The sequence below is a fragment of the Ctenopharyngodon idella genome, chromosome 9, assembly GCF_019924925.1.
Source record: "Ctenopharyngodon idella isolate HZGC_01 chromosome 9, HZGC01, whole genome shotgun sequence".
In the NCBI taxonomy this organism is placed as follows: domain Eukaryota; kingdom Metazoa; phylum Chordata; class Actinopteri; order Cypriniformes; family Xenocyprididae; genus Ctenopharyngodon; species Ctenopharyngodon idella.
This window is the reverse complement of record NC_067228.1, coordinates 31,020,882-31,048,003: the sequence shown is the minus strand read 5'-3', so window position 1 is coordinate 31,048,003 and position 27,122 is coordinate 31,020,882. Positions and strand designations below refer to the sequence as shown.

The 27,122-nt window shown below is 38.3% G+C and overlaps 1 protein-coding gene across 2 annotated transcripts in view; it reads left to right on the top strand.

The window, feature by feature from the left end:
- Positions 1 to 27,122, top strand: part of mylka (myosin, light chain kinase a) — a 105,965-nt gene that overhangs the window by 37,814 nt on the left and 41,029 nt on the right. For both annotated transcript variants that reach the window (XM_051905890.1, XM_051905891.1), the window contains 10 exons: positions 1,510 to 1,717; positions 2,476 to 2,521; positions 2,956 to 3,121; positions 3,214 to 3,379; positions 3,783 to 3,804; positions 7,047 to 7,549; positions 8,945 to 9,148; positions 11,352 to 11,486; positions 15,760 to 15,912; positions 24,341 to 24,478. In XM_051905890.1, the coding sequence (XP_051761850.1) occupies positions 1,510 to 1,717; positions 2,476 to 2,521; positions 2,956 to 3,121; positions 3,214 to 3,379; positions 3,783 to 3,804; positions 7,047 to 7,549; positions 8,945 to 9,148; positions 11,352 to 11,486; positions 15,760 to 15,912; positions 24,341 to 24,478 (1,741 nt within the window). The remainder of the gene's footprint in view (positions 1 to 1,509; positions 1,718 to 2,475; positions 2,522 to 2,955; positions 3,122 to 3,213; positions 3,380 to 3,782; positions 3,805 to 7,046; positions 7,550 to 8,944; positions 9,149 to 11,351; positions 11,487 to 15,759; positions 15,913 to 24,340; positions 24,479 to 27,122) is intronic.

The window sequence follows — 27,122 nt, the reverse complement described above, 5'->3', positions numbered from 1 at the left end:
AAAACCAGTATTACCATAGTAGTACCATGATCTTTAAAGAGGTGCCCAATCCTGCTACTGGAGGGCCATTGTCCTACAAAGTTTAAGTTTAGCACCTGTACCAGCTAATTGAGGTCTCACGGGCTGCATCCAAAAGCTGAAAAATGCTCATTCTGCAGGCAGCATATGGATGTAGGAAGGCAAGAAGCCCCATCCAAATCTAGTGATCGTGTTACATCCTGCCTACTGAGATATCTTAATCTGTTTGATTTTTGAAGGCAGCATAGATGTATCCTCTGATATCCCATTATCTTGTTCATTCATTTCCATGATAGTTGGGATGAAAAAAATAAAATTGGAATCTGAAAGTTTGTGTGTAATTGTATGTTTCTAATTTCATTTCTAGCGAGAAATTAGTGCTGTAGTAATTAAATATCTACGGAGCCCCTAAAGGGACATGGTGTTGGAAAAAAAAATTAGATGGAATAAAAACAATAAGTCAATGCTTTTGCGTTCCCCTGAGAAACTTAGTGTTCACTTGCAAAACCTTTGCATATCCCCAAGAAACTTTGCGTTTGTGAACGCAAAGTGTCTCGGCGGAACGCAAAGCTTCTAGATGAAACGTTAAAAAACATTTGCGAGAGAATGCAAAAGCATTTACAAATAATTTTTCCACCATCTCATATTTTTTCCTTCACAATGTTTCTTTGTGGACTCTATACATATCCACTTAGTTACCATCATGCTCGTCATGCTGCCCTTTCGCGAGATACCTTTGTGTGCAAGTCATTGCATTGTAGGGCAGCCATTTTAGGAAGCTAAATGCAAAGACGTTGATTGTCCAGGAGCAGGATTGGACAGTCCTGGATTTACCATAGTACCATGTCCAACAAACCACAGAAGTAGGATTGTTGGACCATGGTACCATGATTCATTTTCTGCACTTTTTTTGCTAGTGTTATTTTGAATTTCTGGCATAAATTATTATAATCAAGAAAGATTTATGACAGAAAGAGAGGTACTGTGGTTGGTATGAAGTTTCTCTTGTTCATTACACACCACACACACATGCTGCACTCTCAGGAAATAAGTCAGGAAATAAGTAGCAGAGCTCTTTCCCTCCTGGTCTATAAGCAGGGCAATGCTGATAATCAGTTACTGAGTAACTAGTAATGAAGGCTGTTCCCGATTCTGTTCACTGGATTTCAAGCATGTCCAGAATGCTGTTCATATTTGTCTCACTGAACCTTTTAATTATGGAACACAGTTTTGGCTTGTTTCACACACCCAGCAGGATCCTTTGGTCAGAATCAAGAATGCTAGTGACAGGAGGGCATTATATCTGTCTAACACACTCGTTTGCTTGGACAATCATGTTGACTAATTACTGCTGATGTAATTACTGTGTTTATGTGGTTGTGTGCAGAAACAGCAGAGAAAGACATTGTTCTCTTTATGTATGTTTGACTAATTTTACATTTCTTAGAGTGTTTATCTCTTAGCTTCCTGTGTATATGTGATCTCTGTCAGGTACGTGGTTTTCCAGAGCCCCAGGTCTGCTGGTTTAGGAATGGGAAGCTGCTGATAGCAGGAGATCGTTATTCTATGGAACAAAGTGCTCGTGGAACCTTTAGTCTGGTGGTCCAGGAAGTCCAGGATGACGATGGAGGACGTTACACCTGTGAAGCTGTCAATGATGCTGGGAGCTGCCAGGTTACCGTGGAGATCATTGTGGAAGGTAAATAATTATCTAGATGGTCTTGATGGCCATGCTGACATTCGCATCACCTCAAGAGGTTTGATAGCATTGATAGCATTAATTCTTTTCATTATCAAACAAAGCTTACAGTATGTACTTTTATCTTTTTTTCTTGGAGCTTGACTGTTCAAATCACCTTTGGACATTCTGTAGCAGTTTGGACATTCTGTAACATTTTCACAGTTCCACCAAAGAAAGAAAGCTCATGTCTTTTGAGTGAAGTGTTTCTTTAACATTTTACATACAAATTCTCCTAAAGACTAACAAAAATCACTTTTCCTATTGTGCTCCTATTGTAAATATTACAGAATAGAATAAACACTAAAGTGTATACTGCATTCTAATACATCCCAGTTTACTTTGCAGTTGACTCTACAGTGCATAAAAGTTTACATCACAGTGCATTTCTCATTTTACACTTTTTACCTGCAGTAAAAGTATTCACAGTCAGAGATGCAGCACTACATCTGTACTGATTTATAGACTAATAAATGCTTAATAAACTTCCCCCAGCATACTTCACAAAAACACAAACATATGGAGCCATTCAAGTATTTTACAACTAGCAGCAGATAATAGCAGCTGTAGCATGTTTATGAAGGAAGGAGAGAAAGAGAAAGAGAAAGAGGAGAGGGGAAATATGTGCTTTTTAAGTTTCTCATGAATTCTGTGTGTTTATGGATGAGTTTATACATTGTATTTGGAGCTTCATGAATAACCTTTTCCATCCCACACAGGAAATGCTGGGAAAAAATACAGCCTTCCTTCCTCCAACAGAGCAGGGTGAGATACATACCATCCAAAAAGCACTACACAAGGAAATTTCATGCATTAATATCAAATACACAACATGCCGTATCATTTTGGTAGTTAGTTATTCATTATTTACTGTTACTGTATTTTTTTTCTATCATCATGTGAAGAAAATGATTCACAAGTCTTGTAGTCTAATTTGTTATTACTTAAAATTAAATGTATTGTTGCGGTTCATCTCGGAGCTGGTTAGTAATGAAAAAACGTGAGAAAAATTGATAAGCTATGAAATTTCTGTCAAATTTGCATTCTTAATTAATATTTTTGCCATTGCTGCCAGCCACCTGAGGACATAACTGGGTTAATTTTAAAAGAAACAGCATGTTCAAGCAATACATTTATGTTCCTGGGTTTAGTCTTGTGAATTAGAAGCATTACATACATTTTCTCTCTTTTGTCACCAGTGGATCTATGGGTGTTCCTGCAGTAGAGAATAGACCCAGTATCTGGGGTGAAAGCCCCCCAAAGTTTGTGACTAAACCTTCTCGCCTGTATCTCAAAGTTGGACAGAGTGGCAAATTCTCTGCCAAGATCACGGGGCGACCCCAGCCACTGGTGCAGTGGTATAAGGTGAGACATGATTAAACAATGTTTGAAATCACAGGTTGGGTCAAGTGCAGGTAGTGTGGGAACATTCATTCCCTGTGTTTCCCCTGTGTCAGGGAGAAGAGAAGATCCAACTATCAGATCACTATAACATGTTTGAGAGATCAGGAATGCATTTCCTGGAGATTCGCCATGTGTGCTCAGAGGACGCTGGCGTGTACACGTGTCTGGTGGCCAACAGTGCCGGGAAAGCCTCTGCAACCGCTGAACTCACTGTGCAAGGTAACAGAGAAAGATGGATTGATGGAGAAACAGATTACGGATGGATTCTAGACCAGGCCAGTCTGGGCACAATATGAAAATGCATACTTTGGCAAAGTATTTTGTAAATGAAGAATTCATTGTCATTTTTGCAGCTTTATATCTCACAATTGCAACTTTATTTCTCATATTTTGAAAAGAATTTCACATTGTATAAATATTACATCTCAAAATTGCGAGAAAAGAGGGCCACCAATAAGGCTGGAGCCCCGGGTCCTTGTTGGACCATAATTAATCTTTGGTAACAGAACAGGGCAGTAACTATAGCAATATGGGTTTCAGTAATGTCTTAAAATTATCCTGCTAAATAGCTTACAGTTTAAAGTCTGAAATTCTTATGGTTTATTCTGTTGCTTTCTTGCAGATGGAGACACTGAGACAGCCATGTAAGTAAAGACCTCTCCTTTTATTTTCGACTTGCATTTATAAATTTAGAACAAAATACACTGCTCAAAAAATTAAAGGACTTTGAAAACACATCAGATCTCAATGGGGAAAAAGCTAGATATCTATACTGATATGGACTGGGTAATGTGTTAGGAACGAAAGGATGCTACATCTTTATCAACCTACAGAGGACTGAAAGATACCCCAAAAGTGAAAAAATGATGCAGCAGGCTAGTCCATTTTGCTGAAATTTCATTGCAGCAACTCAAAATGGTACTCAGTAGTTTGTATGGCCCCCACGTGCTTGTATGCATGCCTGACAACATCGGGGCATGCTCCTAATGAGACGATGGATGGTGTCCTGGGGTATTTCCTCCCAGATCTGGACCAGGGCATCACTGAGCTACTGGACAACCTGGCGGCGTCAGATGGGCCGAAACATAATGTCCCAGAGGTATTCTATTGGATTTAGGTCAGGTGAGCGTGGGGGTCAATGGTATCCTCCAGGAACTACCTGCATACTCTCGCCACGAGGCCGGGCATTGTAGCGCACCAGGAGGAACCCAGGACTCACTGCACCCGCATAGGGTCTGACAGTTGGTCCAAGGATTTCATCCCGATACCTAATGGCAGTCAGGGTGCCATTGTCTAGCCTGTAGAGGTCTGTGCGTCCCTTCATGGATATGCCTCCCCAGACCATCACTGACCCAAACCAGTCATGCTGAATGATGTTACAGGCAGTATAATGTTCTCCACGGCTTCTCCAGACCCTTTCACGTCTGTCCTGTGCTCAGGGTGAACCTGCTCTCATATGTGAAAAGCACAGGGTGCCAGTGGCGGACCTGCCAATTCGGGTGTTCAATGGCAAATGCCAATCGAGCTCCATGGTGCCGGGCAGTGAGCACAGGTCCACTAGAGGTCATCGGGCCCTCAGGCCACCCTCATGAAGTCTGTTTCTGATTGTTTGGTAAGAGACATTCACACCAGTGGCCTGCTGGAGGTCATCCTGTTCCTCCTTGCACAAAGGAGCAGATACCGGTCCTGCTGATGGGTTAAGGACCTTCTACGGCCCTGTCCAGCTCTCCTAGAGTAACTGCCTGTCTCCTGGAATCTCCTCCATGCTCTTGAGACTGTGCTGGGAGACACAGCAAACCTTCTGGCAGTGGCACGTATTGATGTGCCATCCTGGAGGAGTTGGACTGCCTGTGCAACCTCTGTAGGGTCCAGGTATCGCCTCATGCTACCAGTAGTGACACTGACCCTTGCCAAATGCAAAACTAGTGAAAAACAATCAGAAAAGATGAGTAGGGAAAAAAATGTCATTGGCCTCCACCTGTAAAACCATTCCTGTTTTGGGGGTCGTCTCATTGTTGCCCATCTAGTGCACCTGTTGTTAATTTCATTAACACAAAAGCAGCTGAAACTGATTAACAACCCCCTCTGCTACTTAAAGGGATAGTTCACCCAAAAATGAAAATTCTGCCATCATTTACTCACCCTCAGGTTGATCCAAACCTGTATGAATTTATTTGTTCTGTTGAACACAAAGGAAGATATTTTGAAGAATATGGGGAACTGAACAGTTCTGGGGCACCATTGACTTCCATAGTAAATGGTGCCCCAAAGTGGCCTGGTTACAAACTTTCTTCAAAATATCTTCCTTTGTGTTCAGCAGAACAAAGAAATTTATACAGGTTTGGAACAACTTGAGGGTGAGTAAATGATGACAGAATTTTCATTTTTGGGTGAACTATCCCTTTAACTGACCAGATCAATATCTCAGGAGTTTAACTGACTTGATGCTATTCTCTGATTAAAAAGTGTTCCTTTAATTTTTTTTGAGCAGTGTACTAAATTTCAAAGACCAAATGTCTTTTCCATTTAAGATATAAAAAATGAATAGTACTTTTGATAAATATTTCTACAATTATGTCCATGCACATGAGTTGAAGATATGTCCATGGCCTAGAAAAATCTGTTTCAATCTACATGTTGAGTCATATAACTGGCTGAATGCAGTATTTCTTATTTTTTATGTTTATTTACTTTTTTTTTTTTTTTTACTATTTTATTTATTTATTTATTTATACCTTAATTTAATGATTTTTTTTACACTTTTTCTGTAAACATTTACACTGATCCCCTAGTACTCCCTTGCGGACCCCTGGTCCTGGTCCAGTTTGAAAACCCTTGCTCTAGTGTAGGGCTGCCCCCTATGAATCGACTAAAGGTAGTCGGGTAGTCACTGAAAAAAATAAAAACTCCACAGGAATTGGTGAATTCACGCAGTGACAGATCGTGCACGGCTGGTCCATGCAGTAATATGTCGGGCAGAAAATCCAAATTGTGAGAACATTTCGAGAGGGTAAAGAACGATCACAAAAAAGTGATGCGCAACCTCAAACATAAAGGTGCGTTCATACCATGTCATAATTACTGTAATAATTCTGAACTGTAAAAAGCCTTCACATGCTTGTATAACATGTAATTACAACGGGTAGACTCATAATTTTCTGTGAGCTACGACTTGTACCACGTGGCCGCTGTACCACCTAACCACTGCAGATTTAAGGTGTATTCGACTTGAAGCGGCGCTGTGCCGACCGATCGGTGTATGACATCGAGAGTGATTCGAAAGTATTCAGAGCTTTATTTACTGTAATTACGACATGGCTGCATGACTTATCGTTTAAAACATGTAAGTACTAGTAGCCTAATGTTAGCCACTTTACATGGCCGCTTGCTCTTACGTTAACGATAACCTAGATAAATGTGCACTAATATTAGGCGCATATCCAAGTGTTCTTGCGGAGTGTAGAAGCTAATTAGTAGCATGCTTACTGCACGACATGTTTAACTTAAATTCCATGTCCATGCCGTCAGAGCGCATCTTCATTGTGAGCAAGACATGGAGCTCACTTCTCCCCGACAACGTGGACAAACTCGTTTTCCTTTCTAAGGCTGTTACTTATTAGGTTACTTATTTTGTTTGCGTTCTGATCTCAGAAAAGTTAATGCGAAGTTCATGCCGCTGTAGCAGGCTTTATGCGTGTGCTTGAGCGCTTTAATTTATATTTTAAATGCTTAATATTCCCCCCCCCCCCCCTCCGACTAATCGACTAATGAATTAAATGAATGACTAACAGTCGACTAAAGGAAAATCTTTAGTATTGGACAGCCCTACTCTAGTGCACCTTTACAGTCAGCAATGACTGTTCATTTGAATTCTTTCTTTCCTTAGCATTCCCAAAGGATCTCAGGATCTCTCTGAACCATCTGTGGTCAAGCACAGCACCAACGGTCTTGACAGAAAACAGAAAACTTCTAGCACACCTGTCCGAACAGCAACTATGGAAACACGCACACCACTGTCCACTACCGCTGTTGCTAGTGATCCCCCCATGACCAGAAATGACACACCAAAAATAACATCATCCCTATCCTCACAACCCATCAGCAAATCCACAGAGGGGAAATCACCAGCTAGTGACAAGACATCAAACTTTGTCAATTTAAGAAGTCAAAACATTGTAAAGAATGAGTCACATGGCACGAAGAGAGTTTCGGAGACGTTCAGAGCTCCAGGACAGATGCCTGAACCGTCACGGGTGGAGTCCAGCAGAGACAGCCGCCAACAAACCAGAGAGAGCAACATGGATATCATAGAAACTCTGCCCAGTTTTGACTATCAGCCTCAGAGCCAAGAGGTTGTGCAGGGTGAAAAGGTCACTTTCAGATGCCAAGGTGAGTCTGGTGAATTGAAATGTCTGGGATCAAATATAGAATTTAGTTAGTATTAGTATTTAGTTCCGGTCTTGAATGCTGATTGGTTAATGCAGCTATGATGTGGCCAGCTAAAGTTAATATTTATTTAAATGTACTAAATTGCAACTTCATCATTACATTTGCATATTTTCAAATACATTTTTAATGCATAACACACGTATATTTTAATGTCAGTACATTCGGCAGTACATATTAACTTTAACCATATTTCAAAGAAAATAGAACTAATCATGCAATTACATATATAAAGATGAAATACAAGTAAAGATGTACTTAAGTCCCACTTAAGTGGGTCAAAAAACACTCTATAAAGTTAAACAGGAAGATCTTGATTTGTATGAACATTTATGATCTTTAGGTTAAGATTTTTGTCCTTAAATCTTAGCTTCTGATTTTATTTTCTGGAAATATGAAAGACGTCCTACAATAATTACGTGACAATTAGTTCTTTGCTGAGGGAAACAAATGTATGGGTCAATTACATTTTTGTCCAAAGGCATTAATAATAATAAAAAACACTGATATGACATCCAAAGTATGTAAGGTAGTACAACTAGATCACTTTTATTGAATCCAAAAGGTTTTAATTATATTTTGCTATATATAAAGGTATTTTAAAGATTTTGAAGTGTCAAAAGGTCATTCAGTTTAACCGTCCAAAGGCCAATCAGCCATCAGCCATGTCATGTCATTCGGAGTAACCAATATAAAGGGACAATTTTGGATCAAGTCATGCATTCAATATCATGTGACAGGATGTGACATTATTCAGACACCTGCAAAGGATCACATGGTCGTGAAGCAAAGTAGCTAACTCTCTCTTAACTGTTTGAAAAATTAATGTTTTCACTTGCTCATACACATGTCAGGTCATTCAGTACAACCACTATAAAACATGGAAAATGCTGTAATATTTTAAAAACTTGTACTAAATATAAAATGTTTGATTGTCCTTTTGTTAGCTAGCTAGCTAGATATAAGCCTATTATCATTGTTTGAAAATATCGTCATTCAGTATAACCAAAATTGTCATTCGGTAAAACCGAAATTTTGGTTAAACCAAATGACTTTTTTGGTGACAAATTTTGTCCATCAAATGACAAAAGCAGTGTTAATTGATTATAAAAACCACATAATCTCATTGTTAACACTTAATAAAACTTCAAAATTAATTATATTTCCATTAGGTTTTTTTACACTTTTAAAAACCTTATTCGTCAATGACCCGTATACAAAGGAAACTTTTACATTTGAATTTTGATTAAATATTAGGAAGAACTGTAGATGTTGTGTAAAGTTGTGTAAAGTTATGTGGTGTTGTTAAATGAGTGATCTCATTCTGTGCTCTCTCAGTGTCTGGGTCTCCAGAGCCAACAGTGAGCTGGATGAAAGATGGAGCTCCTCTCAGACAGAGATCAGGCGTCAGCACACGACAGGAGGGCAGTCTGCACGTCCTGTGTCTGGAGAACGCTCACATAACTGACACAGGACAGTATGGCTGCACCGCTACCAACAAAAAAGGAAAGACTGCGGTCCACTGGAGTCTGACTGTCAAGCGTAAGAACTGAGTACTCATTTTATACATCTACATTTTAGGTATCGGCATTTAACCTGTTATCCTGCACCCCCGCCCCGCATCCCCCCACCCTCACACACCATTTGAAAAACCCCAAGAAATGGCATACCCAAACTAAAATAGATATAATTCATGCAGCCTTTGCCCTACAAGCACAAGTGTGGTCTCATTGAAGTTATTAGAAATTCATTTTAATGAAATATCTTTATGGGGAAAAAGTCTAGAAAATGAAACGCAGTCTAGAAATGCAATGCAGCTAAAGCCACAGGCCTGATCACCTCTAATTATTATTCTTTTGTCTTTATTATATTTACTTGCGACTTTCTATTCACACTGTTTTAATCCCTCAGTTCTTTGACTAAACTTCTCACTTCACCTTTGGCTTTATATCAAATGATCTTCTTAAAAAAAGAACAATGATTCAGACATCCCAATGATCTTTACTTTTCAAAATTTGTCATAAAACATTGTAACAGGTGCATAAGGGCTAGCTAGCATTTTAGCTTAACATCAAAACATGACAATGTATTACATTAAAACCATGTTTTTATTTTGACAGTCTAGTGAAATAACCTTCTGTGACCCCATGTGCTTCTTATCACAGAATGAGGCAGAATTAGCATTGCTTTACAAATATACTTTATTCTTATAAAAATACCCGAGATGGCTTGAGGAACACAGATAAACCATATATCACCAAAATCATGTTTATTATTATTATCATGTTTCATCAGTTAAAGTGTTATTATCTGAATGTTATTCAGCTGCAGCGATCTTTGGATGCCTTTGTCCAAAGGGATTTCCTGGAATGTCATAAGATTTCTGACTCTATGAGTCTTGCTTATGTACTTTCTGTGTGAGGGCACCCTCTGGCTTCGCCACACTTTGGAAAAAAAAAAGATTAAATATTACTCCTCTCCTCTCTATAGAAATTTGAAATAAACACATGAAACACATCAATCAATATTTCTCCAAATATGCATGCTTTTGAAATAAAAGCCCTAAGGGATGTTGTTTAGTCAAGTGCTTTCATGACGACCATACAGGAGGTTTTTTTTCCCTCAATGGATGCAGCTGAGGCTCATATGTCATATTAAATGAATCGACTTTTTCATTTTCATAACTCCTCACACAAATTAAGAAATTACTGTCACCATGACATTATTAGAGTAAAACAGAGGACAAAAATTGAAGCTTGAGTATTAGACCTTTTTATTTATGTACATTTTGTCAAGTTAATTACATTCTTTTAAATTAAAACAGTAACTCTAATGTAAACAAAGGTGGCATAATAACAAAAACAACAGTTTATTCATCTTTATAAGATCATTACATGTTAAGCAGTGACATCACTATATTATGCCATGCTATTAGATTTTTCTAATTTAGATATTTCTAATTTTTATGAGCTCATTAATTCATACATGGATTATACATTAACACGATTCTTCAGAAATCATTCTAATATGCTGATTTGGTGCTCAAGGAACATTTCTTATTATATAATTTTGAAAACAGTTGCTGCTTAATGCTTATGTGGAAACTGCAATACATTTTTTCAGGATTTGTGATGATTAGTAAGTTCACAAGAACAGCATTTATTTAAAATCTTTTGTTAGAAACATTATGTCTTTACTGTCTCTTTTGATTAATTTAATGCATTCTTTCTATTTTAAGATGCCCTTGACTGTAATTATACAAATAAGTACTAAGTAAAATTAATAAAAACATGCACTTACTATATAATTAGAGTTAGGGTATGGTTTGGGGTTAGTTGCTTGTAGCTATGCATAATTTACTGTTATTACTATATAATAGTACATACATGTAAGATGTGTAAAAGAGAGATTGTAAAATAAAGTGTTACCAAAAGTAACACTTTATTTAAAAAAAAAAAAGTTATACAATACTTGTATTACTGCAATACTTTTGAATGGTACTGTATAGTGGAATGGTTATTCTATTCTTTTATATTTTAACCTAATTGAAAATCTTGATAGAAAAGTATATGGACAAGTTATTTGTCAACAATCATTTATAAATAATATTAATAATAATGTTATTATTATTATTATTATTATTATTATTAGTCTGACAGTGCCACATATTGGTGAAACCAATTGCTTTCAGATGCCATGTGGTTTCAAATGGCCGATTATATTTGTGTATTTGTGTATGTTGTAGGTGTGAGGGTGGAGGCTAAACCCCCGGTGTTCAGCTCTACTCTGAAAGATTGTTCGGTATCAGAGGGACAGGACTTCATCCTGCAGTGCTCAGTAGAGGGCAGACCGCTGCCTGAGCTCTCCTGGCTGCACAATGGTAAGATGACACACTGTTTAAATGATACATCCAGTTATCATTGATCCAGTAATGCTCATTTGCGAGTCACTTTAGATAAAAGCATCTGCTAAGTTAATACATGTAAATATATCCGCCCCTAAATATCACATAAAACCAGGATTAATATAGTTAACTAAAACTAAAACCATAAAAAAACTGTTTTGTTCCTTGAAATAAAAAATGAACTTTAACTGAAATAAAATAAAATGTTAAAAAGCGTAAACATTTTATTTTAGCTACAGTAGTTGCCAAGGAAATTAACAATTTATGTATTAAAATAACTATAAAAAAGCTGTGAAGTTAAGCAGCTTCTTTGTAACCAGTAGAGGGCAATAGTGTTGCTGTTTTAGTGCTGTTTTCAAAAACCTAAAAAAGAGAAAGTACTGGGCAAAAAAGCATGAAGATGACTAGTTTTTCTATGAAGATGACTATATGTTCTTGACCTACTATGCCATGCCATGGAGAGATAAATTGCTAGACGTCTGTCTCTGCTCATGTCTGAGACAGAAGGGTTATGAAGGTTAGTGTGTGTGTTTGTATCACTCTGTTCTCTGTCCAGCTAAAATAGGCTGTATTTAGTGTTACCCTTTAACTGCTGTCCATGTGAAATTGTGAATGCAACCACATCTTAAGTCTTATAGCTGAGTTTCATAGCGACAATTGCATGTAAAAGTAGTGCTGCTGCAATTTTGAACTGAACTGAAATTGTATTGACATTTTCATTGTTGGGTTCTCAAAGAGCCTGAACAATGCTACCAAACCTTCAAAACAACACAACAATAATCCAAAATGTAACATTTATCCCAGCGTCTAAAAAACAATCCTAAAAGTTCTGTCAATCCATCCATCCATTCTCCAAACTGCTAGTCCTATGCTATCCCAGCTTCTCGGGCTGGAGATACACCTTAGATGGATGACAAACGTAAACGTTGTGGAATATATCTTTACTGTTATATCTCAAGCACAATGCTTCAGTTTAATTGTTACAAGAAAACAAAAGTTTAAAAACTCGCCCCATCAATGCCAGTGTTTTCTGGGTGGTTGGCAGGGTGTTGCTATGTGGTTGCTAAAGTGTTCTGAATGGTTGTTAGGACATTGCAAGGTCATTGCTAGATCTGTGTTGTGTTCTGGGTTGTTACTATGGCATTGATAGACAGGTGCTAAGGAGTTTGGAGTGATTTTTAGCATGTTGCTATGCAGTTGCTAAGGTGTTGTTTACTGGTGAATAGAAAACCCATTCCCAAGTCTCTGTGGTGTTGGTCTCTAGATGTGACTCGGGTCCCTCGTTCACTGTCTGTGGGATTTTTTCAGCTTTTCACCTATTTTTCATTGTTTTTAAAGTATAAGTCAAGGTCATCTTTATTGTCACTTTTCGCATGAAACTAAACAGTTTCTTCAGGAAACAACAGTGACACGTGTAGTAAACAGTCAAGGGGACTAAAAGATAACCATAAAAACCGACAATAAATATAGAAAATAGTACCACAAGGTACACAGAATGAAAAAAAAAAAAAAAGAATTGACAGTTAGACAAGTAGGTAAGTACTAGGTTTATACAGCTAAGTATAGCTAAGTACTATATACAGCAATTACTATTACTTAGTGAATATAATATATACATTATTGCACATAAGTGATAAAATATACTTTATGATTTAGAGTGATATTATTGTTCTGTTTTGGCTGGTAGGTCAGTCTAGGTCAATGGTAGGGCACTATTAAAGTGATAGTTTAGAGGGGTTTATTGTCACAGTCTGTTTAAGCAATAGTACTAGTGATGCTTGCCTTAGCAAATACTACTAATAATGTGAATTTTATGTGAATTTTAGCATGCACAGGATAATGCCAGTTCCAAATGTGTTCCTTTCTATGATATGACATTCATGTTGAAATTTTAGTGTATTTCCATAATCTATTTTTGTATATTTGATCTTTGCTAAAGGGCCCTTTGGTGTAGCAGTTTTAATTCCATATAAACTGTAGATTCTCTGTGTTGTCCTTGAACAAGAATCAGACTGTAAGACTGATGGTGGTGTTCTTAATACAGACTAGCTGAAAGTCTCTTGAGTTTGACTCTGGGTTTCCCCGAGAAACTGTGAGCCGCAGTAGGAGCCTATGAGAAAATATTAGACCTTACAACCATATAAAGGCAAAACATGCATCACTCACCCTGAAATATTACACACAGATGGACATGGTAAGTCAGACATCTAAGAGAGAGAGAGAGCTTACTGCATCTGTACAGGCTGATTTTACAATCCCTGGAAAAAGTAGGGGGTTGTACAAAAAGAAAGGAAAGTCGGAAAAAGCATATTCCTCATGATTTTGAGAGGAATGCTCTTTGAATCATGGTGGTCTCGGGAACATTTAGCAACAAAGCCAATTACAAGCAAAAACATTTAACAATGTTAATTATATTGCAAACAAAGAGGAGACAAAGTATGATTAGTATGGTCATATGCTATTCTGTACATTTCCCATTTGACAGATACATTCACACAGCAATCCCTCCAGTGCCACCAGAGGGCACTTTCTCAGGAGTGAGGGTAAACTGCGTATAAAGTGCTGCAGGGATGACATATTTTTGTAGGCCAAAACACGGAAAAAAGTTTTTAGCATTTTAGCACCCCAAGTCAATGTTGTTGTTGATTTTTTTTTTTTTTTTTTTTTTTTTTTTTTTTTTTTAAATGGGGTTTTATGTAATAGGTCTGTAGTGAACACAAACTCAAGATATTTTCATGTTTTATTCTATGACATAAAATACATCAGTAATACCCCCCTTGTGATTTTTTTAAAGCTTTTACTTGTGGCTAAATGGGATTATGCACAGAGTAAACGTCATCACACCTAACATTCTCTCACTAGTCCACTTTTAAAGCCTCATTGTGTTTAAAATTGCACTTTTGCTAACAATTCTGAACTTTCAGGGAAAATGTTTTTAAGTAAAGTCTGAGTTTTCGAAAGCTTAATAGTTGTGATGCTGACGTCATGCAATCGCGGTGTAGTTTGTTTATAGTCTAGGTATATCTTTTTACTTCTGGCGATTGTATTTAGGCTTCAAAATTCATAAAAGTTGTAAGAATCATAATGTCACAAACATGCTGTTTAGTGTAAATCCACAAAAGAACGAGATGAAGAATGAACAAGTTATCAGGGATTTTAATGAGCACAGAGAATAAACAAGCAACTACGCATTAAACACTGGCAACAACAAACACATAACTGGGTAAACTAAGGGCTTATAGACAGTAAATGATAATTAAAAAAACAAAGAACAGGTGTGAAACTAATCATTCAGAAACCATAGTAACAAACTAGGATGAGAACTAAAGTCAGGTGCACACTGTATGATTTATAATAGTCCTTTACGACTGTTGGTTTTCAGACTGTACGAACATGATCCCCCAGTCAAGACGCATTAAAAACGGATGCACGCAAGAAGACTCGTTCAGTGACGTGAGCTGCATTTACATGCGGGATAAATGATCTCTAGCATTAATTTTGATCATGGCTTCTCATGAAAAGAAAACTGGAAAAAAAAAAAACAAAGCCAAAATGTGTGGAGCAAGTGGTGGTTTGTTGTTGTCTCACTTATTGAATCATCAGGTTCTGCGCTCCTATTAGTTTTTGATTTAACGGTTACACTACAGGACTGTACATCAAATCTTCTGACACTGGCAGAATTTTGTCAGAGGTAAAATTTGATTGCATGGGTCATTAATCGGCTGTCGGTGAACGTCAAACTAACAGTCAAAAAACTTTAGATTTTGGCCTAGGATCCGAGGAATCTTTTAGGATGCACAAAATTTGTCTCAGACGGCCAAATCGTGGCTAAAATTGTACAGTGTGAACCCGGTTTAAGTCAATCAGAACAGTGAAAATAAAACCAAAAAAGAACATGACCGTTACACATAAACTCTTGTTGGTCAGAGAGCTTATTTTATTGCAATAATCCAAAAACCAATAGAAAAATCCTATATAGGGACAACACTTGTGGCTTGGCCATCACTGTCATCACTGCACCACTCTATTTATGATCACTCCAAGATAACTTAGTCAGTATTTCGGCTGAAGCTTTATCTGCATGTCTTGATAACCTTCACCTTGTCCATCTCAACTTTTACATAATGAATTAAGAATAATTTAGATTACTTTCTCAGTGGAATGTGTAACATTAAAAAGTTCTCAGCACTTCAAATGATGATCAATTACAGATACAGTCTTTTTCTTTTTTCTGTCTCTATCTTTTCAGATAAGCCCATTCCACATTCCCACACTGTATTTGAGAATAATAAGGCTCAGCTGAAAGTTCGGGCAGCTGATTTGGAGGATGCAGGCGTGTATACGTGTGTCGCAGTGAATGATCATGGCAGAGCTGTGTCTACAGCTCGTGTGCTGGTTAAAGGTAAGACACACATATTTAAAAGTATTTAAAAGTAACATTAAAGGTTTTTATGTTCAGTGTCCAAATGTATTGGATGCAGAAGTAAAACTTAAATATGTCTGAATGTCACTGCATTAGATAGGAAAATATCCTGTCTAATGCAATAACATTTCACAAAAAGAACCCAGCGTTAAGTGGAGCTGAGAGTTTTGTGCTCACACATTACATTGATGCGCTCTCGATATTTGTTATTAAAATAACCATAGAAACTGATAGTTGCAATCACTTTTTTTATTGGTTAAAATGAATGGAGAATATCTTGTGTTTTATATATCTGCTCGAGCCCTCATGATCGGCGCTTATGGTTTCATAAACAAGGCCCAGTTCTATGCTGGATTTACAGATCGTTTGAAACTGAAAGATGGAGCGGTCATAGCGATAATGATTTAAATATATTTGTTTAGCTGACCATTGATAGCTTGCAGACGATCTCTACACAAAAGCTGTGCGTGCTCGTGACAGCTCGTCACTCTATCTCTGCTCACACGACATGCCTCCAGGCGCTCGGCTGTTTTCGGAAAGTCTCGGTACAGCGTACGTATCTTTTATAAATATGATAAAACTAAAGACTTTTCGGCGATATGAAGGATGCTATACTACTCTATAGGTACTTAAGATTAACATGAGATGGGCAGAAACTGTGTGTGATACCCCCCCTTTAAGATTTAATTCCATACATCCACTAAAAGTCATCAAAAAACCTTAGCTCCTGAGAAAGCTCTGGCAGCATTTGAGCACAAATGACATTTGCTTTGGTATTTTGTATCTAATGTAATGGCAATCAGACATTGTGTGGTTTTAAGTGTCTAGATATATTTGGGACCACTTTATTTTTTTTAAACTCTTTCTCCACCAGCATTTTTTAAAAAGTTGCCAGCCACTGCCAGCATTTTTGATAATTTTCACAAAATTTTCATTCCCGCCAGAATATTTTGTTGTATGAATATCTGAACATGCAATATATTAAAAGAAAGAATAGAGCCTCTGCTTTAAACAACAACAACAAAAAAAATTATTCTAGCTTCATGCATTCATTTTTTTTATCATCACTTGAATGTGGGTAAGTTTCATAAAAAAAAAAAAAAAAAAAGCAACATATTGAACTACAATGTGCATAAGCAATGCTTTTATCGCTTGTTTTTGCTCCTTTTTTTCTGCCTGTGTAGTGATCTGGAGATTCTCTACTCTTTCAGAAGATGTGTAATAGTGCCCCCTACCATATAACAGTTAAAACACAGGCATTTTTGAGACATCGCTTCCCCACTATTGACGGAATTTTCCATCATTTATGACATTCCATCAATGGTGGGGAAAGAGTTAAGTTATATTTTATTTGATAACATTAGAGCCCAGACTAAGTAGCGATTGATACAATTTATAAAATGTTCAAAATATGTAATCCCTCTAAGTTCAATTTCATAATCTTTTGTGAGTCTAAAATGAACTGATTTGGGGTTTTCATACAATTCTGTCAGTTGTCTCAAATAGGCCTACATTTCTTGCCCCCGACTTTGCTTGTCAACTCTAAAGGCGATTAAGTCACAAAAACTTAAAGACTCGTGTGAGTTTTTAAAGGGTTTGTTCAACCAAAAATGAAAATTCGGTCATTAATTACTCACCCTCATGTGGTTCCACACCCGTAAGACCTTAGTTTATCTTCAGAACACAAATTAAGATATTTTTGATAAAAATCTGATGGCTCAGTGCAGCCTCCATTGACAGCAAAATAATTAACACTTTTAGTAGCGCTTTTATCTAGTGATGGGTGATTTTAAAACACTGCTTCATGAAGCTTCGAAGCTTTACAAATCTTTTGTTTCGAATCAGTGGTTCGGAGCGTGTATCAAACTGCCAAAGTCACGCCCCCCAGTGGTGAACCATTGAAATTTCGAAACACTTATGACGTTACAAAGCCTCATTTACTGAAATCATGTAAACGAGGATTCGTAACGTCATAAGTGTCATAAGTGTTTCGAAATTTCATTGGTTCACCACTGGGGGGCATGACTTTGTTAGTTTGATACATGCTCCGAACCACTGATTTGAAAAAAAAATAAAAGATTCGTAAAGCTCCTAAGCTTCATGAAGCAGTGTTTTGAAATCACCCATCACTAGATATTATTGAATAAAGTCGTTGTTTTGGCACACAAAAAGTATTTTCGTCGCTTCATAGCATTAAGTTTGCATGACTGTAGTCACATGAACTGTTTTAAATATGTCTTTAGTAGCTTTCTGGGCATCTGAAAGTGTTAATTATCTTGCTGGCAATGCAGGCCTCACTGAGCCATCGGATTTTTATCAAAAATATCTTAATTTGTGTTCCGAAGATGAACGAAGGTCTTTCGGGTGTGGAATGACATGAGTCGTGAGTAATTAATGACAGAATTTTCATTTTTGGGTGAACTAACCCTTTAACATCTCTCATATACACTGTAGGAGGAGTTTGCCGTGTGCTCCGTTGATAAATGAATATTGTGGATGTTTTTTTAAGAGTTATTTTAAGGTCCTCGGGATCAGAGAAACATCTGCTCTCTTGCAGTCTGTGAGGCTGTCTAATGGTGGAGGTTCCATGTTCAAGTGGGTTAAAAATGTAAAATACCAGTCTTTTCCCACACACACACAGACACACACATGCTGCAGTGGCTGAATCTGATCTGAGTCTCAGAGGACAACTTGAAGAGAAATTACCCTCTGCAATCTGTTCCATGACTTTGTTGCTATTTCCAGATATTCATTTATTAAATATTTAATATTGCGCTTTTATATTCCGTATGCATTCTACAAACAGACTGATGCTTTAATGATTATTGTATATGAATATATACCTAACAGTGAATGAAAGAAATTCCCAGTAGCACTTTATTTTTACAGTCCTCATGTACATACTATTTAGTCAAGTCAAGTCAATTTTATTTGTATTGTGCTTTTCACAATACACAATGTTTCAAAGCAGCTTTACAGAAAATCATGATGTTAAAGTTTATAATATGTTAATATCTTCATTCCTTATAAGCATTTAGCAAATTAGACCTATATATCCAACTTTATATTAAGAGGTGGCCGATGAAATAGTTTACAACAAAATAAAAAATCAGGCATTTGCTATGTATAGCTTTTTGTGAGTATACTTTATGTATGCTGATAAAGTTGGATATAATATATATCCATCTTTATATTTAGAGCTGCAGTTGCAATCAAAAATATTCAACATTCAACAAGACATTTTGCTGCAGAGAACAACATTATATGAAACAATTAAACAAAGGCATCAGTAAACTATCATAGAAAGTTTAATACACATTTTAGTGTTTCTGAGAATGTAAAGTTAATGAAAAATGCGGGGGAAAAAATCTAACTGGCTCCAAACATTTATGTACAAAAATATTCATCCCCCAAAAGTCAAAGTGCAGAATCTTTTATTCTTTATAACCTCCAATAAACGCTGCCTGTATGTGCTTAGAAGCTTCTGTCACTTCTCTGCTGCAATCTCGTCCCATTCCTCGCTTGAAAAAGCTTCCAGATAATCTTTGGTTTTCACATTACTGTCACAATTATGTTCAATTTAGTTTAGTTCATGGACTTTTAGTTTGTAATTCTTCAGTTCCTGTGTTCCTTTGTTTGATTTTCCCGCCACTAATCTGTTACCATGCTGCCACTAATCTGTTACCATGTTACCTGTTACCATATCATAACTATCATCACAGCTGTTTGTCATTCATCTCTTCACCATTGTGTATTTGAGTTCCTGCTGCTCACATAGTCTTTGTCTGTTCACATTTATGTAAAGTGTGTTTGTTCCTGCCTGTTCGCCTGCCTTGTGGATTTATTAAACTTTGTGTTTTAGAACTTTATTCATCATCTTCATCTGTATTTCCTGCAAACACCCATGACAGATGATCAGACAACAGGGCAAAAATTGTCGTCCTGGCTCAGGAGAGCCATTTTTTTTTTCTTTTGTAAAGGACTTTTGTCACTTAGCAGTCACCAGCTCCCTTGACGTTGAGACCCTGAAGACCTTGTATTCCGGATCGGGGCTACTTTCAGCCACCTCATCGACCTCTCAGACACCACAGGACTGGAGTGAAGGGAGACCCTGAAGACCTTGTTCCGGATCGGGGCTACTTTCAACCACCTCATCGACCTCCCAGACACCACAGGACTGGAGTGGAGGGAAACCGTCATTAGGTGTCTGGAGAGTGTTGTGTCTCAATCCTGAGCACAGCCAGACTCAGAGCACGCTTTAACACCTTCAACCATGGAGGAATCATGTGTGCCCCCCGCAGATGCTGAGGGTCAACCCGCCACGACGAGTGAGCTAGAGCTTGAGGAAGAGAGGACAGGACTCACCATCGCCCTGGAAGTAGAACCCCGATGTGAATCTGACCAGGGGAGTGAGCCCGCGACACCAACGGCCAAGGGAACGAAGACGGAGGACTGGCTGATGGACTTTAATGGGAAATTGTTATTATTGTGTTATTATTAATGTGTTATTATTACTGTCATTCTGTCAAGTCTCACTTCATTTCCACCATCACAGAGCTCCTGCGCTGTCTCCGGTGAGTCCCTGCTATGACGTCGAGCCGCAGGTTGCGCAACCACCAGAAGCTCCTGTGCGAAAGGATCCTACGACTCCGCCTCCAGCCTCTGATCACTTCGCTCTTGGCCCATCGACCTGTCGGCTACGCCTTGGCTCCTCCCACTATCATCTCCACTGGAGACCCTCGGCCTAGTGGCTCCACTGGGTTCCCTCATTCCACTGTCTCCCCCTTGGTCAGTTGTAACATCACTTCCACCATGGACATGCGGGTCGTCCGCTCCACCCCTTCAGCTGCAGCGGGTTCCTTCTTCCCTTTAGTCTCGCCGCCATCCTCGGTCACACCAGCATCAGTCCTCAGGTACTCTGGCTCCGCCTCTGACGCTCATACAGTCAAGATTTCCACTTTCTGCAACAGCAAAGCACCCCCATAACAAGACTGGACCACCATCGCCACCAGTGTTCTTCTGCTCATAACCTTTGCCTTTTTTGCACACATACCGCTGATCCATGGGTCCAAAAAGTTCCAGTTTGGTCACATCACTCCATAAAACATTCTTCGAGAACTCCAAAGGTCTTTCCAAATTAATTTCAGCATATTTAAGTCAGCCTTTTATGTTATTCTTGGCAAGAGTGGCATTCAGCTAGATGTCCCAACTTGAAGGCCATGCGTGTCTAGTGTTCTTCTTTTACTCTGCATTGATTTTTTTTTTTCTCCTTTCATCAGGTCCTCTTGCAAGTATTTGGAAGTAAATTGAGGGTTTTTCTCAGATCAAACATTTTATTCCCCTTAATGATATTGTGCTTTTTCTTCAACACCCTCAAAGGTTTTCTGGTACAACAAATTTTAAACTTATGAATAAGGCTGTTAGCTGTGTCTCTAGGAACTTTTAGTGTCTTCTTGTAGCCATAGACTTTCTAATGTAATAAAACAATTAGTTCTCTATAGCTTTTGTGAGAGCTCTTTTGACTTGGCCATATTTGCTACTCAACTCAACACATGCATGGGCTAAATGTATGTACAGTATGCACAACAGCACAAGCTAATTCAGTTTAGTTATAGAGTTTCCAAAAAGCTTAATTGTTTTAACACAATTTTGTACCATGCCATACAAATAAATGACTTAAAAACAGCAGTGTTGAATAGGGGTTGAATAGTTATGACATGGCTGTATTACAAAAAAATTATATATTTACATTATCACTTTTAATTTTGCCATTAAACTGATATACATGCAATTTTTTTATATTTATAAATTATTACAGTCTCCGGAGGTTGAATCATTTTGATTGCAACTGTACATATGTCTATCTCTCAGCATGAGAAAACGTTAGTTTTCGTCTTTTAGTTTAAACCAGACCTGTTCGTGGCACAGCCCAAGTTTAGCTAAGAAGCATCATTAAACAGTATAACTCACTAAACAGCACCATACATGAAACTTTTAAAAAAAAATCACTTTGCACTTCAGAAATTGTGGGCTTCCACACACACACACACATGCACACACATAAACGTATCTCGGATGAGAATGACGCAGACATAACGACAGCAGGGGTCAAAGTGCTTTACAAGAGAGAGAGAATGAAAAACGAGGAAAAGAACACATAACAGCATATAAAAAAGATCAATAAAAATGTACACCATTTCAGAATATAAGAAATATTATTCAAAAGCTAGAGAATAAAAATGTTTAGATTTTTTTGAAAAGTATGATTTACAGTAAAAGTGGCAATTTATGGAGCAAACCTCATGTGGATCAGGATACTATTCCAAAGTTTAGGACCTATTACAGAAAAAGCATGGTTACCTCTTGATTTATAATTACAATGAGGAACCTTTAAAAGCAGTTTATCATAAGACCTAAGTGCTCTAAAGGGAGACTGAAGGAAGAGGAGATCACTATGGATCCTGTGGCTCCGCCTCCGGCCTCTGATCACCTCCGCCACGGACTTGCGGACCTTCTGCTACACTTCTTTCCTCCACCCCTGTGGCTGCAGCGGGCTCCTCCTTCCCTTCAGGTATGCCTCGGTCCTCCATCACACCGGCATCACCTCCTCGGGCACTCTGGATGCACCTCAGATGCTCATCGCCACTGCATTGCCCAGGCCTCCTGTGCCAGCGATGTCGCTCTGCTCCATTGGCTCTTCCTCTGTGCCCTGGGATCCATTGGCTCCGCCTCCGTTGGTGGCCCCTCAGTTGTCGTCAGCCTCTGCTCCATCCTGGCTCCTCCCTCCCTCGACTCCACCGTAGGCTGTCGTCTCTGGGCTCTGGGTCTGTGCCATCGGACATCCACCATCGCCACTGGGGTCTTGTCGTCGTCCGGATGCCACCATTCCTCCGGCGCCGCCTATCACCATCTCCTGTCGCCGTCCCTTCGCCATCTCCTGTCACCATCCCTGCACCATCTCCACGCCCTCCTCCTAAGCCTCCTCCTTCTCCTCACCAAACCGCAAGGTCACGCCTTCCAGGAGGGGGCGTTCTGTTGCACATATTCAGTTTTGTTTGTTCTTTGATCTGTTTTCATGGACTTTTAGTTTGTATTTATCAGTCACGTATTCTTTGTCTTCATTTCCCACCACACATCTGTTTCTATGGACACTAATCATCACAGCTGCTCATCATTCAGTTCATCACCTTCATGTGTTTAAGTTCCTCCCTGTGCACTCTCAGTTGTCGGTCTATGTTTGCATGTGGTTTCCCTTGTTTCACGCATCCATTGTTACACCTTCTGTCTGTCCTGTGTTTATTGTATGATTAAAAATCACTTTGTATTGGATCCTGTGTACCTTCGTCTTCATCCGTCTTCATCTTCGTGACACAATGCAGATATATTTTCACAGCCATCTTTGATCATATTTACCAAGGGTGCCAATAATTCTGACCTTAACTGTATGTATAAAACAGCTGTATCCCCGATTGACCTTATGATGCAGAATCTCCACAGGCTCCTACGGGTCTGCAAAATCCATTAACTTTCAGATGCATCATCTAATAGTTCTAAAATGTTTGACACAGGATGTCACCCAACTTTTCTCTTGTAGAATAATCATGTGTGACTGATTCTGGTGCAGTACACTGTTAGCACAGATGCTCCTGTGTCTGGACTACTGAAGATATAAGTAGAAAGGAATGCGGACTAGGAATTCTGAATAAGATGAATGGTTGACTCTTACACCTGATTTATTAAAGGGTTAGTTCACCCAAAAATGAAATTTCTGTCATTGATTACTCACCCTCATGTCGTTCAAAACAAAAATAACTTTATTCAACAATTTCAGTCAGTGTCAGTCTCCTACGTTGTTTACGTTGTAGACAGTGCAGGCTTCCGTGTACAACATCAGAACACAGACTCATTATTGGCCGACACTGTTCACGCGAGCAGCACGACTCATGCATGTGATGCTGACGCAGGAGCCAGCCAGTAATGAGTCGGCATTGTGACGTACAGTAGTGTTGCATTGCTTTCTCTTGGGGATCAGAAACCTCTCGGATTTTATAAAAAAATATCTTAATTTGTTTTCCGAAGATGAACGAAGGTCTTACGAGTATGGAACGACAAAAGTAATTCATGACAAAATTTCATTTTTGGGTGAGCTAACCCTTTAATTGCAGAGTACTTCACATTTTTCTTTGTATTACAGTTTATTAAGGGATAGATCACCAATGAAAAAAAAGAAATAAATAAAATTCTACCATCATATAGTCACCTTCATCTTGTTCAAAACCTGTATTGTATGATTTTCATTCTTCCATGAAGCACAATAGGGAATGCAGCGCTTTTCCATATAGTGTTAGTCTGTATGTTTTTGAGGTAAATTTAGCATCATTCATGTAATTTGTATGTTGTTCTCCAGCTAAGCCAAGTGTTAAGAGGTCTGCTGCTCATCCTGTGACTGATGTGAGGAGACCGTCTGCCCCGGTGTTCCTCAAAGGTCTGCAGGATCTAAGAGTCATGGACGGCAGTCAGGTGACCATGACCGTGGAGGTGACAGGTATGAAACAACCTTCAGCTTCTCAACCTAGGAGGAGAGCAGAGTAAGAATAAGTTTTTGACCTGGATCTTTTTTTTTCTTTTTCTTTTTTTTTTTTTATAATGTGCATATCATTGTCAGAAATGATCCTTTTCATTAAGGTGTAATATTTGCCTGGTGGAATCAAAGTATTTTTTACTTTTATGAAAGGCATTTTATATTACAATGTGTACAATATACAATGAATCATCCATTAATTAAATAAATAATGCATAGGATATTACATATCATCAGTGGTGGAAAGAGTACTAAAAATTGTACTTAAGTAAAAGTATTGCTATTTAAGAAATAATTTACTTGAGTACAAGTAGAAGTACTAAAAGACACTATGACTTGAGTAAAAGTAAATAAGTAGTTTGCTGAAAAACTACTCAAGTTACTACGCTACAAAATACTTTAGTATCATTTTTCTATTTTTACATAAAATGAGGCGACATAGAGCGCTAAACACTCTCATGCAATTTTTCTGTTTCATTCATTCTGGAAGCCAGAGGGCTCCCTCACGCAGAAAGTCCACAAGTGAGATTCATAGAAGTATTAAACTTATGACGTTCCAGGAAATCCCTTATATAGACATCAGATATCGCTACAGCTGAATAACATGCAGATAGAGACATTTTCACTGATGAAACATGAAGACAATAAACACATGATTGCAAGGATATATCTGTGTTTATCTGTGTTCTTCAAGCCATCTTGGGTATTTTCATAAGAATAATGTATATCTATTAGGGGTGTAACGGTACTCGTATTCGTACCGAACCGTTTCGGTACAGGGCTTTCGGTACGGTGCACGTGTGTACCGAATGCATTACATTGCAACATTAAGGTCTCCTGTTTGGGAACACTTTGGTTACCCGGTGAATTACAACAACGGACAAAGACAGGTCTGCCTCGCTGCTCAGATTGGTTTGCGTCTGTAACTCCGTATAGCTTTGTTTTGAATCTCTTACTTTTATTCATTGTTGCTTATTTTTTTATTACCGTATATGTAATATTGCCTACCACACTAATCTGACGTCGCTAGCTTGTAATATTTGAATCTAAATCGCTGTTACAACGCATTTGCATTTGCAGCGCTAGCTTGTCAACTTGTTAACAGTCGCTCGCGCGCTCCTTTTTCAACGCGTTCTTCAAACAGCTGTGGTAAGTCGGATCAGTCTACAAACACGGTGAGTCATGTCATCCTCTCCCAGCATTGCTACCTGTTCCATTTGCCACATGTTTACCATAGCTCTCTCTGTCAGTGATGAGGGATTTACATGTCATAAATGTAGGGAAATAGTCAGGCTGACAGAGAGAATCTCAGAATTAGAGACACGCATCCAAACTTTAATCGAGGATAGTAAGAATGCAAGGGCTTCAGATACTGTTTTGGATGCGACTAGCTTAGTGAACTCTGTACATTGTTTGGTTCCGGCTGTAGAGCCCGTGCAGCAGGGCACTTGGGTAACGGTGAGGCGGCCTAGCCGCGAAAAACACCACTCTTCCGTTCCAATAAGAACATCAAACAGGTTCTCCCCACTCAGTGATACACCCACTGAGAATCCTGTTGAAAGTGCCCTAGTTATTGGCGATTCTATTACACGGAACGTGAAAATAGAGACACCAGCCACCATAGTCACATGTTTGCCGGGAGCCAGAGCACCTGACATCAAAGCAAATTTAAAAGTGCTGGCTAATGCTAATCGTAAATACTCTAAGATTATTATTCACGTCGGCACTAATGATGTTCGACTTCGCCAGTCGGAGATCACTAAAATTAACATTAAAGAGGTGTGTGAACTCGCAAGTACAATGTCAGGAGAAGTAATTTGCTCTGGCCCCCTTCCTGTTCGTCGGAGTGATGAGATAGTTAGCAGATTATCATCACTCAATGGCTGGCTGTCTAAGTGGTGTCCGCAAAATAATATAGGTTTCATAGATAATTGGAAAAGTTTTTGGGGCGTATGATGTGGCGTATATAGGCGCCTCTGTTCAACTGGCAGCGCGGAGCACAAGTGAACGCGATCATCGCTTCCTCTTTAATTCTAGTTACAAAATAAACATGGATGAACATCTAATTGTAATACAGTACAGTATCTGAAAGATACAGTACAACTTACTGAAATAGTCATATCTCGTGTAATTGTTCTATCAGTGTTTCAACGATGGAAAGAGGTCAATAAAACAGCTTGTAAACAGTATGTCACGTAGCATTTAACTCAGAAGAAAGCCATTCAGAGTCCACAGCTTGTTAGTTTGCCAGAGAAATTAACTCTTTCTCTTAATATATGCACTGTATTAGCCTATATATTCATTATATTTTACTTAACCTGTTAGTGATGTCTTGATTATTTAATGTATGTTTAAATAAATCTGTCGTGAAAATGACAGTGTAGAAATGATTATAGGCTATTTCAACAATGAATTGGAGTAAAACATAATTTTATAATTAGATTTAGAAGTTAATGCAAAAACTTCCTTATGTGCAGCTTACATGTTTGCATGCAATTTGTTATTTGAGTGTTGATTATTATAGCTAACTAAAAATAAATAGTGATTGAATTTAGGCTACTAGTTTGGGCTCAGTTGTTAACTTTTAATATTATAGTAGCATAATGTT